Raw genomic sequence first — 14,582 nt, forward strand, 5'->3', positions numbered from 1 at the left:
GTGACCATACCATTGCTTTGAATACAGTAATATTCTCAAATATGAAGCATTAGAAACAAAGAAATTTTCTAAACTGCAGTCATTTAGCTTATGAGGCCAAGACGTCTGTAACATATCACCAGGGACCCAAAACCCTGAGAAAGGAAACCCACATAGTTCATTTTTTCTTGGCTTCAGAGGTTACATTAATTTCCTCTCTAAGACATTTATATTGGAACTATGGAATATTTTACATGAAACGTAGATACAAATTTCATTAGGGTTATAAAGGCATCGATTCAGGGAGTGTTTATGGTTATTCTGGTAGTTACACCAGGGAGATTTATGACGGAGCAAAAATTCCAACAACCCCCAAGAAAGCAACAGCAGCTGAAATTTCCAGTGCATATTTCACATGGACTCTAGCCAGTAGATGGGAATATTATAATTCTAACTAAGTATTTCACTCTTTGTATGAACATACAAAGAGCCTCTGTGGTATTCTCCCTCCAGGATTGACACATCCTCTACTGCCCAAGAACTTTTATACCGTACTTCAGAGTCCTTGACTTGGTGGAGTGGAGCTGTATTCACTCAATCATGTCATTTCTGACATTCTTGAAGAAAGCCTTGTTTAGGCCATCTCTCTGCGTCATAACCTTCATTGGAGTTTTAACAAAGCAAGCAAATGTTAGAATCAGTTAAAATGTTCTGCTTAACCATATTAATGAAAAAAATCTAATTCAGATAATTCTTAATCAAAATGTCATCTTAGCATTTAAAAATATTCGGGTCATTATATGACAGAAATATTCTCAAAATTGTGTGTCAAATTTGTGTACCATCTTAACAATTTTTTTACCGTTTCTCTGAATCACATATACTATTTAATATGATTTTTTTCCTAAATTGACTCACTTTTTAACTTAAACATTTGTGTTTACTTGGGAAAATCTATTTCACGACTGTAAAGTGAAAACAGTCCTACTTGTTATAATACAGATATAAAAAGTGAATATAAATATAATGTAAACAATGTTTTAATGTTCTCCCTGTATCCTATTACCTTCTCACATCTTAGAGCGTGAAGCCTTCATTATCTTTTTAAGAAGGAAGACTAACAAAGTATTAGAGACAGACTATAATTAAGATTTTTTATTTGATGTAATCAAATTTGAAATAATTGAAAAGAGAATTACTTTTTCACCTTACGAATAAATGCTATTTAATGTCGTGTCCTGGATTATCATCACTGATATAATATTAACAATTTCTTATTCTTTGGGAAACAGAGAATAAACATTCTCAGGCTTGCTTTCTGATATATTAGAGAATTCTATTTTATTTACTGTAAGAAAGATTGGCACAACTGTCAATTATCTAATTTGTCCAGTCCTTTTAACTCTTGGCTATCAGAATTTTACTGAGTCAATCAATAACAATATTGCATTGTTGGGAGAGGAGAGGGATTGAGTTTATTTGATAATAGGATATATTTATCATAGTATATCAATAGAATTTGTTTTCCTGGTTTTTGTGAAATGTTCCTATTTTTCTGTGTAAAGTTATTTTTGTTGTTTGCAGTAGGACTTTTATCTGATACCTCAAATTACACTAAGTCCTCATTAATGTCATTGATAGGTTCTTAGAAACTGTGACTTTGAGCAAAATAACATGTAATGAAACCAATCTTACCGTAGGCTGATTGATATAAACAAGAGTTAAGTTCCTACAGCTTTTTTCTGGTCACAGAAACATCACCAAACTTCCAAATAAAGACTGAAACCCTTCTGGCTACAGAGCGAGACTCCATCTCAAAAAAAAAAGACTGAAACCCTTCTAATATTTAACATTGTAGTTAATATGAGCTGTACATACATTTAAGAAAGATTAGTGAAAACAAGTAAGATAATTGATTGACCAAATTTGGGTGAGCCAGTGAGTGACTGCAGACTTAGTGGCGGTGGTGGGTTAAATCAAGAAACAAATGTTTGCGCAATGAAAATTGCGAGGAGCACCTCCTGCCACCAAGCAGTTCCAAAACAATCACCAATATGGGGGTTCTCTGAGTGCTTTCATACTATATCATTTATTGTTATGCTTTTATATGATTATCTTATACTTTTTGAATTTTTGTTTTACACTAATTTATAGCCATTCATTCATTGACTTTCCAACCTGCTTATTCTGTGCAGTTCAGGGTGGCGGGTAGCTAGAGCCATCTGGGCAGCTCAGGGCTTCAGGCAGAAATTAGCCCTGGCCAGGACGCCATCCCATGGCAGGGCACACACACACACCTACACCTACTCACACTGGGACCGTGTAGACAGGCCAGTGAATCCAAGGTACACAGCTTTGGGATGTGGGAAGACACTGGAGGACCTGGAGAAACCCCATGCAGACAAGGGGAGAACATGCAGACGCTACACAGACGGGGGACCTGGCCAGGAATTGACTCTTCTCCTCATCAACTTTGTAATGAAACTCCATTGAATGAAATGATGTTACTCAGGGACCTGCTGTGTACACTAAGAAAGTCTTTAAAACTACTTTTCACAAATAGATATTTCAGGATGTGGATAATCGGGGGATTCCCACAAATAATGACCTTTTATATGTTTTCCATTACATTCCCAAGAAAAGCTCTTGAACTAATTATTATTCCACTCCAAATCGTATCTTCTCTGCTTCAAACATCACTCTAGTGCTACTGAATAGTAAACTTTTTGTGAGGTTGTCACAAGCAACCCAAGTAAGGAATTAACTCCATTAGTCTGTATTATTGTTCTAAAAACCTAGTTTACAAGTAAGTACAGATTGTAGCACTGCTTCCAGTTTCTCACATATGTTTAGCTATTTAAATAACAAATTCCTCCTAAGATCATTTGAATGGATCCATTACTCTGCTTTTTATGCCATATATCTTAAAGAAATTGTGTGTTTAGGAACTGCAGGATGCCAGTCGTATTGTAAATGCCACTGTCATAGTAGAATTCCCTCATCACTAGTTCAAAGAAATAACCAGGTATCTAGATTAGCATTTGGTTTATATTTTAACGTCTGTTTTTTCAAATATGTATTTAGGCCTATCATTTCAAACCTGTACTTTACATCCTTGAATATCGCATAGATTAGAGCAATGTCATTTCTGTATTCTCCAAGAAACTCTGAAAAAAAGTGTAAGAAGGTAAAAAATGGAAAGATTAATTGGAGAGAGACCTACAAAAAATAATGTTGTTTTGATGACCACATTGGTAACCACAGGCAGTGATTTCTGCTTGAAGTTCTACATGCTGAAAGAAGTATCTAAATGGAAAATGGATATATTCTTAAATCATTTTCCCCATTAATGTATATAATAAAATCTTTGGGCCTAGATGTCATTATTAGGATAGTACATACATATTTTGAAGTCTCTGGAACACATGAAGATTTGTGAATAGCTTTTAAAACACCATGAGTGGTGTTAACATTTGTAAGAGAAGACAACTTTACTGCTATGGTAACATGGAAAATCCTGCATAAGTGTGTCTTAATTATGCATTTCCTCCAATTGCAATGTGGAAGCCAATTATTTTGCTCTAGTCCAAACCCTTCTCACCAGCCCTTCAGTGAACATATTTTTTTATGTTGCTTTGACAGTTCACTCTTGAACTTTTCTCATGGTTACTTATTGACTGCATTATTCAAAAATTTTAAATAAATGTAACAAGTGGACTGGGACAGGGAACAATATTTAAAGAAAACATCTTAAATATTTGGATGCTTTCTAAAAAATGCAGAAATGTCAGTGATTTTTAGAATTTTGCAGTATTTTCCTAAGAGGGAACAAATACTACTCTTATAACAAAAGCATGCTTTAGGTTTCCATCTAGTGGTAGCTTTTCAGATACTCTGCTAGCATTGATAATACAGATGCTCCTCCACTTGCAATGGGGTTTGCATTCCTATAAACCCATTGTAAGCTGAAAATACTGGAAAATATCAAAAGTCAAAAATGCATTTAATACACCCAACTTGCTGAACATCATAGCTTGCTGAACCCACCTTAAACATGTTCAGAACACTTACCTTAGCCTACAGCTGGGCAAAATCATGTAACACAGTCTATTTTATAATAAAGTGTTGAATATCTCTTGTACTTTATTGAATACTAAACTCGAAAAATGAAATGGACATATGGGTACTAGAAGTACAGTTTCTACTGAATGCCTTTTGTTTTCCTACCATCATAAAGTTGAGTGCTGATGAACTGTAAGTAGGGAACCTTTTGTATAGTCACAGAATATTACCAGGATCCTGAAATAACTGTTTGACCCTCACAATTTGAATTTCCTCCCAATCATTCAGAACATCTGTGATTTGATACGATGAGATCTACAGTGTAAAAGTTATCTTTATATGTATTATTATGTTTTATATGTTCCTCCAAGTATTTTTCATTCAGAACATTTTTTTAAAGGAATGTAAAAGTCAAGATCATTAAAATACTCGAAGAATTTTAGAAGTCAAAATAAATAGTCTGCATAAATTAAATTCGCCTGTGCTTGGACTTGTGCCAGTTTTATATATTTATATTACTACATCCAGGGGCAGCAATTTATATTATTTAGCACAAGACTCTGACACTTACTGGAAAGACATTCCTTTGGTAGTGGGACTGGAATTTGCATTTTGGTAGCTTTGGAAATTCCCAGAGGCTTTTACATTTTTTTTTCTACTGCCTCCCCACAAGTTTTACTCTTTTCTTCAACATTGCTATAATTATATATTTCTATATTTGTGTGCCTATTTTACTTAAGACTTACCTAAACATAAGCATGAAGAAAGATAATCAACAATGGAGATTCAAAAATTGTTCTTCTCTCTATAACCTACCATATTTTAAAAGGGTATTTTTCTCACTAGCTACTTTGACTAAAGCACCCATTTACAGCTCTTCAGCAAACCCTTGCTGGTGAGTTTGATTTCTATTTTTAAAAATCAGTTTACTTTAAAGATTTTCCCCAACCCAAAAGACAGAATTTTCTTTCCAATAAGGTTTTCTTTTTAAAATGAATTAGTTCAATGAAAATTCTGCCTGCAAATATTATTTATTTTTTTTCCTCTACTTTGCTATAAATGAGCATATTTAAGAAATTTTGATGAAAAGTCTGGTGAAATGCCGCCTGATAGTTTAATAGAAGTGCTTTATTAAGCAGGGGAAAGAGAGGAAAAGGAGAGGAATTAGAGCAGTAAGTATGTGTATGCCTGTTCTACTTTTTCAAGTTAATTCCTCCACATGATCTCATTCAAGTTTTCACATCCCAAACTCTTTATCATTCCTTATAATGCACAGAAAGCGTAATGCCTTGTTATCAGAAGTCAAATTGTACATGAATACAGTTAACACATTACAGACAGTAGATATCAGAAATCTATAAAATTTAAAAATATGAAGAAACATATACAAGTAATAAGAGTAAGCTAATTGATAACTACTTCTAAGAAGTTGGAAGGTCAAAAAGCTTAACATCAAAATATTTCATATTTGTTTTACCTATGTAGAAGGTGTTTTTTTAACTTACATTGTAAATTATGTGATTATGAATAAAACTATATGATTATATGACTTACATGATCATAACTTTAAATTGTTTGATAATTATATAACTACAAAAATGCAATTAATGGACTAATCCTATTTCCAATGGGCAGATGGAATTATCTATAGAATATCCGTAGTGATTCAAAACATCCTTCGTCACCCTGAGGTAAAAGTACAGAGCAAGGTGGCAGAATGGGTAAGTGAGCTTGTAACTTTTCTTTTTTAAAAAAATTCTTTAACTTCTGGGAATCTGGAAAAGACTGGTTAACTGAATCCACAAATTATACTGAAACACAGATGGTATTCATTAGAAATACGTAAGTAGATATGTAAGTTGTTGTCTTTATGCATAGGAAGAGAAGTACATTTGAATAAAGGATAAGAACTGAGCCTAGTAGAATATCAGTGTCTTAAATAAGAAAAGTATTGCACAAATCGAAATAGATTTTGGTGGTAACAGTTATCTTTATTTCCTATTAGATCCATATATTTTCTACTATATTTTTAAACAGATTCTTTTAAAAAATTGTTTGAATGTTTGGTCAAAACCAACAAGTATGAAAAAATGCATTATGAAAGTCTTCCACCCATCCTTGCTGCTCATCTGCGTGGAACCAACCCAATAACCAACAGCAAATAGGAAATCACTGTTAGTTTTCTCTGCTTTTTCCAGATATCTTGGTGCACATGAAAGAAAATTAAACTATAGATTCTTACTTTTTTTTTTACACTAAAAGTAGTATACTTTACATACCATTCTATACCGTACTTATTGTTGCCAGATTTGCAACATTAGAGAACTTTATGGGTTTTTTTTGTTTTGAAAAAACAATGCATACTATTTCATTATGTGGCTGTTCAATCATTTATTTAGCAGATCTTCTGTTGATGGACAGTTAGACTGTAATTTAACCAGTATTCTATTGATAAACATTTTGTAGTTTTCAATTTAAAAAATTTAACGTTTTATTTTCTTCTTTTTCTTACAAATACAACACATGGATTTTTTCATTTTCTTCTTCACAATAACAATCTCAAAAATTTTATTTTCCATAGGTTTCTATTCTATTATTTCATTTCCTACCTACAGCATACTATGAGACTTCATACTTCTTTTTATATATAATGCTGTTACAGTTCAAACATTTTTTTTGAATTGAGTCACTATACATTCTGAAATAAGAAAAATGGGTTTTCATATATATTTGGTGTTTGATAAATGTGTCTTTGGTAGCAAAAGAAATTTTACACATTGAGAGGAAGTGGTAGCTACACACACACACACACACACACACACACACACACACACACACACATCTATATATATTTGAAAAATAACTGATAGAAAACAGTCTTCATTTTAAAGACAGTACTCTTTAAAAAAAAGTTGTCCATAGGTAACAATAGTAGTTAATTAACTCTGTTACAAAATTGGTGAGAAAGGTGAAATTCTCTATTGAAATAAAAGAAAAATACTACTGTTGATTTTTGGGAATGCCACATTGAGATTAGTAACTCATTCAAACAGTAGGAGATATGTTTAACCTCTCAATGGAGAAAGCAGGCTGCAGAAAGAGTATATTCTTTCTGTGTATCCCATTTTCTTTCCAGCGTTGTTCTTTTTGTTTGAAGTCAGAATGATTTCAGAAGATAAAATTCTTTATTTTCATTCTCAAGTAAGCTACTGTTAGCTTATTTGTGCAAATTACGAGTAATGTTATTATTCTGAAATTAGTATTCATTAGAAAGTTTGTGCTAGATAAGGTATAAGCTTACGTTTATATTTACTTCATGCATGGTTTTCAACATAGCTTTATTTTCATCTGCAGCTAAACTTTACTAGACATTTTTGTTTAAAATGCAAGATACCAAAGCAGATACTTGATAACAGAGAAAATATAAATGGTGTACCTGTTTCAAATTACTATTTACAATTTTAAAATAATTTAACACGTTTTTTGCCAGCATTCCCTAAAACTTACATTCAGTTTTAGAAGTGCTTAAAAGAAAGGCTATATGAAACAAATGTGTATATGAAACAAGGCCTAAATCACCCTTCGGAGATGACATGCAAATTGGAGGCTCTCGTGTCAGTGAGGGAATCCTGTTTTGCAATTGTATGGGAAACTGCATCATGGAAGTTTCTTTATATTGGAGGAATCCATTGCTTCATTAAAAATTCTTATGCTGAGACCATAAAGACTGCTAAATAACCACATAATAAATACATAGTTCCAATAGTATTGAACTTATTTTATTTTTACATTTATATTGTTAATTTATAATTTTTCTTATTACTAATATTGTGAGATGGTAATTACTAGAAAAATGTTTTAGCGTACCTCAGTGTTTGTTGAATGAAGAATAGAGAAGGTATTTATTGTGCAAATCTTCTTTAATACGAGGGCTAGAGAGGAAATGATAGTTTTCCAAACAGACTTAGGTTCCAATCTGGCATCTGCTACTGCTTACTTGGATGATCTTGGGCAAACCATTTCTTCTCTGTGAAAGCTCAGTTTCTTTATATATAAGACTGTGGGGTATGTGGGGATAATACCTATTGCATTGGTTGTTGTGAGGATTGAAAGGAATAACATTTATCAAATTCTTGGTATACAATGATCCATTAACTGTTACCTTTACCTTTCACTCCTCCAACTCTTCAGGATTTTCCCAGAGCCTTATCTCAGTAGCAACTTATGTTTTAGGCAGAAACTTGATTTAGATATATTTTTAAGGTTTTATCAAAACTCATCCTTTTCCATTGTGTTTTCCAGCTCAATTCAACCTTCGAAAATTGGAACTACACGGTTTATGTCATTAATATCAGGTAAGACAGAATAAATAATTTGATAAATTAAAAATAGTGTCTAATTTAATGCTACTATTTGTCTCTCTGATTGTACCAAAATATACATACAAATACAGCTACCATATGCATAATCTTTCTAAAACAACTATTATAGTTCATTGCACAAAAAACCTCAATGCTGTAGTGATGGTTTTAAAATGTTTTGATCATGCATTCCAGTTGATTTATATTTGTTTTAAATGAAAAGTGTGTTGTGTGTTTGTGTAGCTGAATCAGTATATGTTATAATGTGTCAAAAATTAAAATTGGATAATTAAATAAAAATAGAAGTTGTTAGTCTCTTCTCACACCCTGGTGGATCACCTAGAGCACCCCCTGGGTTGTGTGTACCCATTTCAAGACCACTTTTTTTTCCAGATCTAATCCCGTACATCGACAGTCTGATTGCAACCTAACTTTTCGAAATTATCCTTCACTGCATTTATATTTAGTTCCTCCACTAATCTTCAGCAATTTGCATTGTCCATATACCCTCCTGTGTACCTTGTTTTCACAGTTCTATACCTGAACTAGTTTTCTAAAGTGTATGTCATGACCCCTAAACATATATTCTGTGAAGATAACAGATTTAATAACACAGAAAAGGGGTCAAATCGTCATATAAGTTCAGGAAGTGTGTTATTATACAAACTGAAGCAGATTTTTTATCAGAATGTCTCAATTTCTTTAGTGTGATAATATGAATTGTGAATCTTCAAAACAGAGCAAAGCACACAGTTGCCTAGCTTTATGAAAGAAGTTAGAACCTCAGGACACACATTTGGAAATATTGGCTTAGAATTCCCATTCTGTCTCTTTATTTCAGGTCCCCAAATTTTATTGTTAATGATGCAGTTGGTGAGGTGGATTAATGAATATATGTATTTGTGTTTTTAGTTTTCACCTGAGTGGTGGAGAGGACAAGATTAAAGTCAAGAGAAGCGTTGAGAATGAGCCAAGGTAACAGGACAAAGTCTTATAAAGAGTGTAACATTCTTTCTCTTGCTCACTACTTTATCTGGTAGAGAAATGAAAACAATTAGGTGGGAAAGAAAATCTTAATCACATAGCACAGTTATTTCTTTAGCACTACTGTACACTACTTTTTTCTTGTAGTTAAAACTGTAATATAATAGACTGGGTAGTAATGTATATCTGATGAAAAATAATTGAGAAATAGGGCATTTAAAATGAATGGATTATTATTTTTAGTATTTCCAGTTTATTTATGATAACTCATTGCCTCTTACTTGAAATTGCAAAGGTACCTTCAAAGAAAATAGCTTTAAATAAAAATGTTTATATATGATAACATCTAATAATATGGATAATAGATGCCAAAATGTTTTCAGCATTTAAAGGTATTAGCTAATTTTCTGAAGTCCCCATTTTAAAATTTATATCAGGATCATGCTTTAATCATGCAGGTAATTTGATTGATATGTCCAGCATATATGACCAGTTGGCATGTAAGGACCAACTGTTGAGAGTACTGTAAAACAAAAGAAAACCCCTAAACTTCCAAATGGAATACATTGAGTTGTATTTAGGTTATTCAGGTCATGTATTGCATCTCTGTAGATTTTTTTTTCTTGAGACAGAGTCTCACTTTGTCACCCAGGCTGGAGTGCAGTGGTATGACTATCACTCACTGCAGCCTTGAACTGGGCTCAAATGATCCTCCTGCCTCAGCCACCTGAGTAGCTGGGACTACATACATGTGCTACCATGCCTGGCTAATTTTTAAAATACTATTTTTGTAGAGACTGGGTCTCGCTGTGTTGCTCAGGCTCATCACAAACTCCTGGCCTCAAGTTATCCTCCTGTCTTAGCCCCCCAGAGTGCTGGGATTACATGTACAGGCATGAGATATTATATCTGGCCTCCATAGAATTTTTAAAAAATTTGTTGTAAAGCAAAAGTTTCTATAAGTCTTGCTGGATCTCAATAGACTGAATTGATATTAATGGATATACAGCCCTGATGATGGAGCCTGCTTCTTTTCAGGTGATATCTTCTTACTATGAGAAGATAAAATTTCATATGAGAATTGACCAGAGAGCTTTTTTTTTCTTTTCAATTCAACACTAGAGAAACAAATGTTTTGAAAGTTATATTGAAAGATGTCATTTTTATATACATATTAAATGGACTGGATTGAGTCATCTGATTAGGGAACCTTGTTTTTATTTTCTGGTATTTTTTCTTTATGATATGAAAACGCAGTTGTATATTTCAGTACTGTATTCTTGAAGGTGACTCAACTCTTCTCCACTATTTAACCAAATAATTTTTTTCAATCCTTTCTGTTAGGTCATATTGCATCTTCAGTAATGGATCCAGCAGCAATCAGGATCCCTTTGCTGGACACTTTGTGTAGCACTTGGGACAGCCCTGGATTTGGTAGATATAGCCAGTGGTATACCTTCTTCAGGCAGTCAACATTCGCTTTTTAGTTTACTTACTGTGGTTCTTCTGCTGCCTGGTGATACTAAAGTCAGCCATCGTTAGTACATGTCAGCACCTCAGAAACTCTTCTTGAAGGACATTTAAATTCATGGGATTTCAGTTTCCTGGTCTGTCAAAGCAATGAGTAATTTTACAGAAAATTATAGGGAGAATGAACTGAAACAGTGTATATAGCAAAATCCACATATTTAGGGGTTTTTTTGGTATGAGCTCTTGTCATTATTTAATATTTATGTTCATAGCCTTTCTTGCCTCTCTTTTTTCTATTCTCTATGGCTCTTACCCTCATTGATGAGGCTTTATAGTCTCAGTTTTTCTCAAAACCACACTCTACTACTTTTACACACATTCTTTTTTAAAAAAACCTTTTCCTTTCAATTTGATTGTATCACTTAACACAGACCGTAGCTTCAGATAATGCTGTCATACTCTATTGCCTAGACAGACAGGAAACCAAAGCCACAGAGAGGTTTTGTTTGTTTGTTTGTTTGTTTTTTGTTTTTTGTTTTTTTTTCCAAATAAAGAATGGCTGATAGTAACAACAGATAGAATGTGACTTTGTAGAACCATAAAATAGTTTCAGTTTTCAGGATGAGAGAGGAAAACACACAGATAAGACCTGTGAAAATGTATGGCTCTTCCTGACTTCTTGGGTTTGGGTATTCAATATCACCCACAATACTTTGGGCTAATTATGTTCTCAGTATTCAAGACAAGTAAAAGGTCACTTTCCCAGCCGTAAGTTCTCACCAGCTGGAGTGGTGAAGCTTGTCTTCAAACAATGATTTAATCAAGGGATACTTTTTCAAGAGCCATTTTAAAAATTGTTAAGCTATCATAGTCACATCTATATTCACAGCTATCATTATAGTCATTATGTTTGCCTTATCCTGAAATATGGCTTACATATGAATGGTAAGCAGTAGATCATTTTAGAGAGAGCTTTTCAGAGTTAATTATGAGAAGAGTAGAGCACCTTTTCCTTGAGATTAGCACAGATATTTAGGAAAGAAAACCGGAGCTATTCTTTAATTTCATCTAGCCTTGAATAACAAATATTTCACATATTCCTTCTTATTTTTTAACACCACAAATGAATTACTACTATAACAAATACTTATTAATATTCATAGTTTCATAAATAAAATATGCCACTGCCTCTCCACTGGACATTCCATAGCTAGTTTAACAACAATATTACCACTTTGTCTTTGGTATGTGGACAGTAACTGATCTCAATAATATAACATCTTATATTATTCATTTCTCCTCTGAATATGAAGAAGAAACAAATTTTTTTGTGAATCTAGAGCCTTCACATATAAGCAAAAGAAATTCTCCTCTACCTGACAAAATAATGTTTTTACTTTTACCTCAGTGTTAAATTAATAGTTTTGTTTTCTGCTTTTGACTATAGCTGTGATTGTAGTTGAACAGAAAATTATATTACTTTAAATTATAGAACCAAAAGTTTCTAACAGGGCTTTGGAGATACATTTCTTTACTTCCCATAGAGGTATTTCCTTTTTAAAGACCTTCAAGGTCAACCATTCTATAACCTTCTAAAGTAATATGCTGGGCAATCACAGAGTCGATTTTGATTATTTATTTTGTGAAACTTTTTACCATACAAAGTACTTGCAAATGCTTCATGGAGATAGAAAATTATTTCTTGCTATTCTGAAGAGATTGTACCACATTCATAAATAGTAACACCCTTTATAGTGTTAGTAATTAGAAATAGTTTTTTTTTTTTGTTTGTTTGTTTTTTGTTTTTTTGTTTTTTTGATTTTTGAGACGGAGTCTCGCTCTGTCGCTGAGGCTGGAGTGCAATGGCACGATCTCGGCTCACTGCAAGCTCTGCCTCCTAGGTTCACGGCTTTCTCCTCCCTCAGCCTCCCGAGTAGCTGGGACTACAGGCTCCCACCACCACGCCTGGCTAATTTTTTTTTTTTTTTTTTTTTTTTTGTAGTTTTAATAGAGATGGGGCTTCACCGTGTTAGCTAGGATGGTCTCGATCTCCTGACCTCGTGATCCGCCCGCCTCGGCCTCCCAAAGTGCTGGGATTACAGGCATGAGCCACCACACCCGGCCGAAATAGTTAATTTCTAATAGTTAGAAATAGTAATTTCAAAAGACAAATGGTCAGTTGAAATCATAGTTTTTAAAAAAAAAACGTTAATTTGGGGCCACAAAGAAAAAAATATAGAATTAACCACAGGAATGCTGTTTTCTTGTGTTTATGCTTTAACTAGTGACTAATATATTACTATCAATATTAAATATTAAAATATTTCTGAAAAGAAATGGAGTTATATGACAGAATTATACATGCAGTAACCTATGGAATCTATTAATATTGGAATATTTTTAACATTATAATTTACACAGCAGCAGAGAAAGTCTGTGAGCACCTTGGCTAATCTCTTCAGTCTCAACAGGTGATGGTCATCCCTCTATATCCAAATATTCTGTTTCTACTACCAAATGACAACCAACCAATCAACAACAACAACAGTTATATCTGAAATGTTTCCCTAGGTTGGTGCTTTGGGCCCTTCTAGTTTACAATGCTACCAATAATACTAATTTAGAAGGAAAAATCATTCAGCAGAAGCTCCTAAAAAATAATGAGTCCTTGGATGAAGGCTTGAGGCTACATACAGTGAATGTGAGACAACTGGGTAAGTGACTAATTTTTTATAATATACATTTTATACAACTATATATTCAGGTTTACTTGAAACAACAGAAATTTTCTTTATATGCTATTTATTTTTGTACATTTTTTTCTGATGATGAAGTTCATCACAAATGAGTGACATAGCAGAAAAAAAAATTCAGCTCAGTATCTGTGAATCCAAGGGAATGAAGGAGGTAGATGAAAGTTCATATTTTACTTTAGGGACATATTTTGAAAATACTAACAATATGAACAAAATGCCAGAATGATCTTGATCATCATTGTTGTCCACTTTAGGAATAAAAAGTGTGTAAATGTGGATGTGGGAACTCTAATGAGATACATCTTATAGAAGGAGATTTCCTGTTATAAAACATCTCCTGCTGGGCATGGTGGCTCATGCCTATAATCCCAGCACTTTGGGAGGCCAAGGTGGGAGAATCACTTGAGCCCACGAATTCGAGACTAGCCTGGGCTACATAGGGAGACTGTCTCTATGAAAGATTAAAAAATTAGTTGGGTGTTGTGCTGTGCACTTGTAATCTCTGCTACTAGGCGGGCCTGAGACAGGAGGACTACTTGAGCTTGGGAGGTCAAGGCTGCAGTGAGCCATGTTCATGCCACTACACTCCAGCCTGGGCAACAGAATAAGACCTTATCTCAAAAAAATACCAAACAGAAAATATCTCCTTCTCTCATGTTCCCTGTCTCTATTAGTAATACCACTGTCTTCACAGGACTAGGTCAGGAATCTGAGGGTTCTGTTGGACCTAGAATCAAGTCTCTCCTAGAAATCGTTCACATCCCAAGCTCTAACCACACATGACATGGCTTGTACTTCCACAAAGAGGCTGTGCTCCTTTGTATGCCCTTTTTCTATCTTTGCACACTGTTCTCCACTCCCACCGTCAACCTCATTATCACCTATGTATTTTTAAAGATAGCTCCTAAGTCACCTCTTCTATAGAAACTTTTCTGAAATCAAGTATAGACATCACTGCCTTTGAGCCTCT

The 14,582-nt window shown here is 33.7% G+C and overlaps 1 protein-coding gene across 1 annotated transcript in view; it reads left to right on the plus strand.

Annotated features, from left to right (window-relative positions):
- LOC104655534 (adhesion G-protein coupled receptor G6) overlaps window positions 1-14,582 on the plus strand; it is a 119,477-nt gene that overhangs the window by 83,254 nt on the left and 21,641 nt on the right. Inside the window, 4 exon segments of the mRNA XM_030928968.1 lie at window positions 5,677-5,762; window positions 8,344-8,396; window positions 9,315-9,377; window positions 13,428-13,570. Of these exon segments, the coding sequence (XP_030784828.1) occupies window positions 5,677-5,762; window positions 8,344-8,396; window positions 9,315-9,377; window positions 13,428-13,570 (345 nt within the window).

This window comes from Rhinopithecus roxellana, chromosome 4, assembly GCF_007565055.1.
Source record: "Rhinopithecus roxellana isolate Shanxi Qingling chromosome 4, ASM756505v1, whole genome shotgun sequence".
NCBI lineage: Eukaryota > Metazoa > Chordata > Mammalia > Primates > Cercopithecidae > Rhinopithecus > Rhinopithecus roxellana.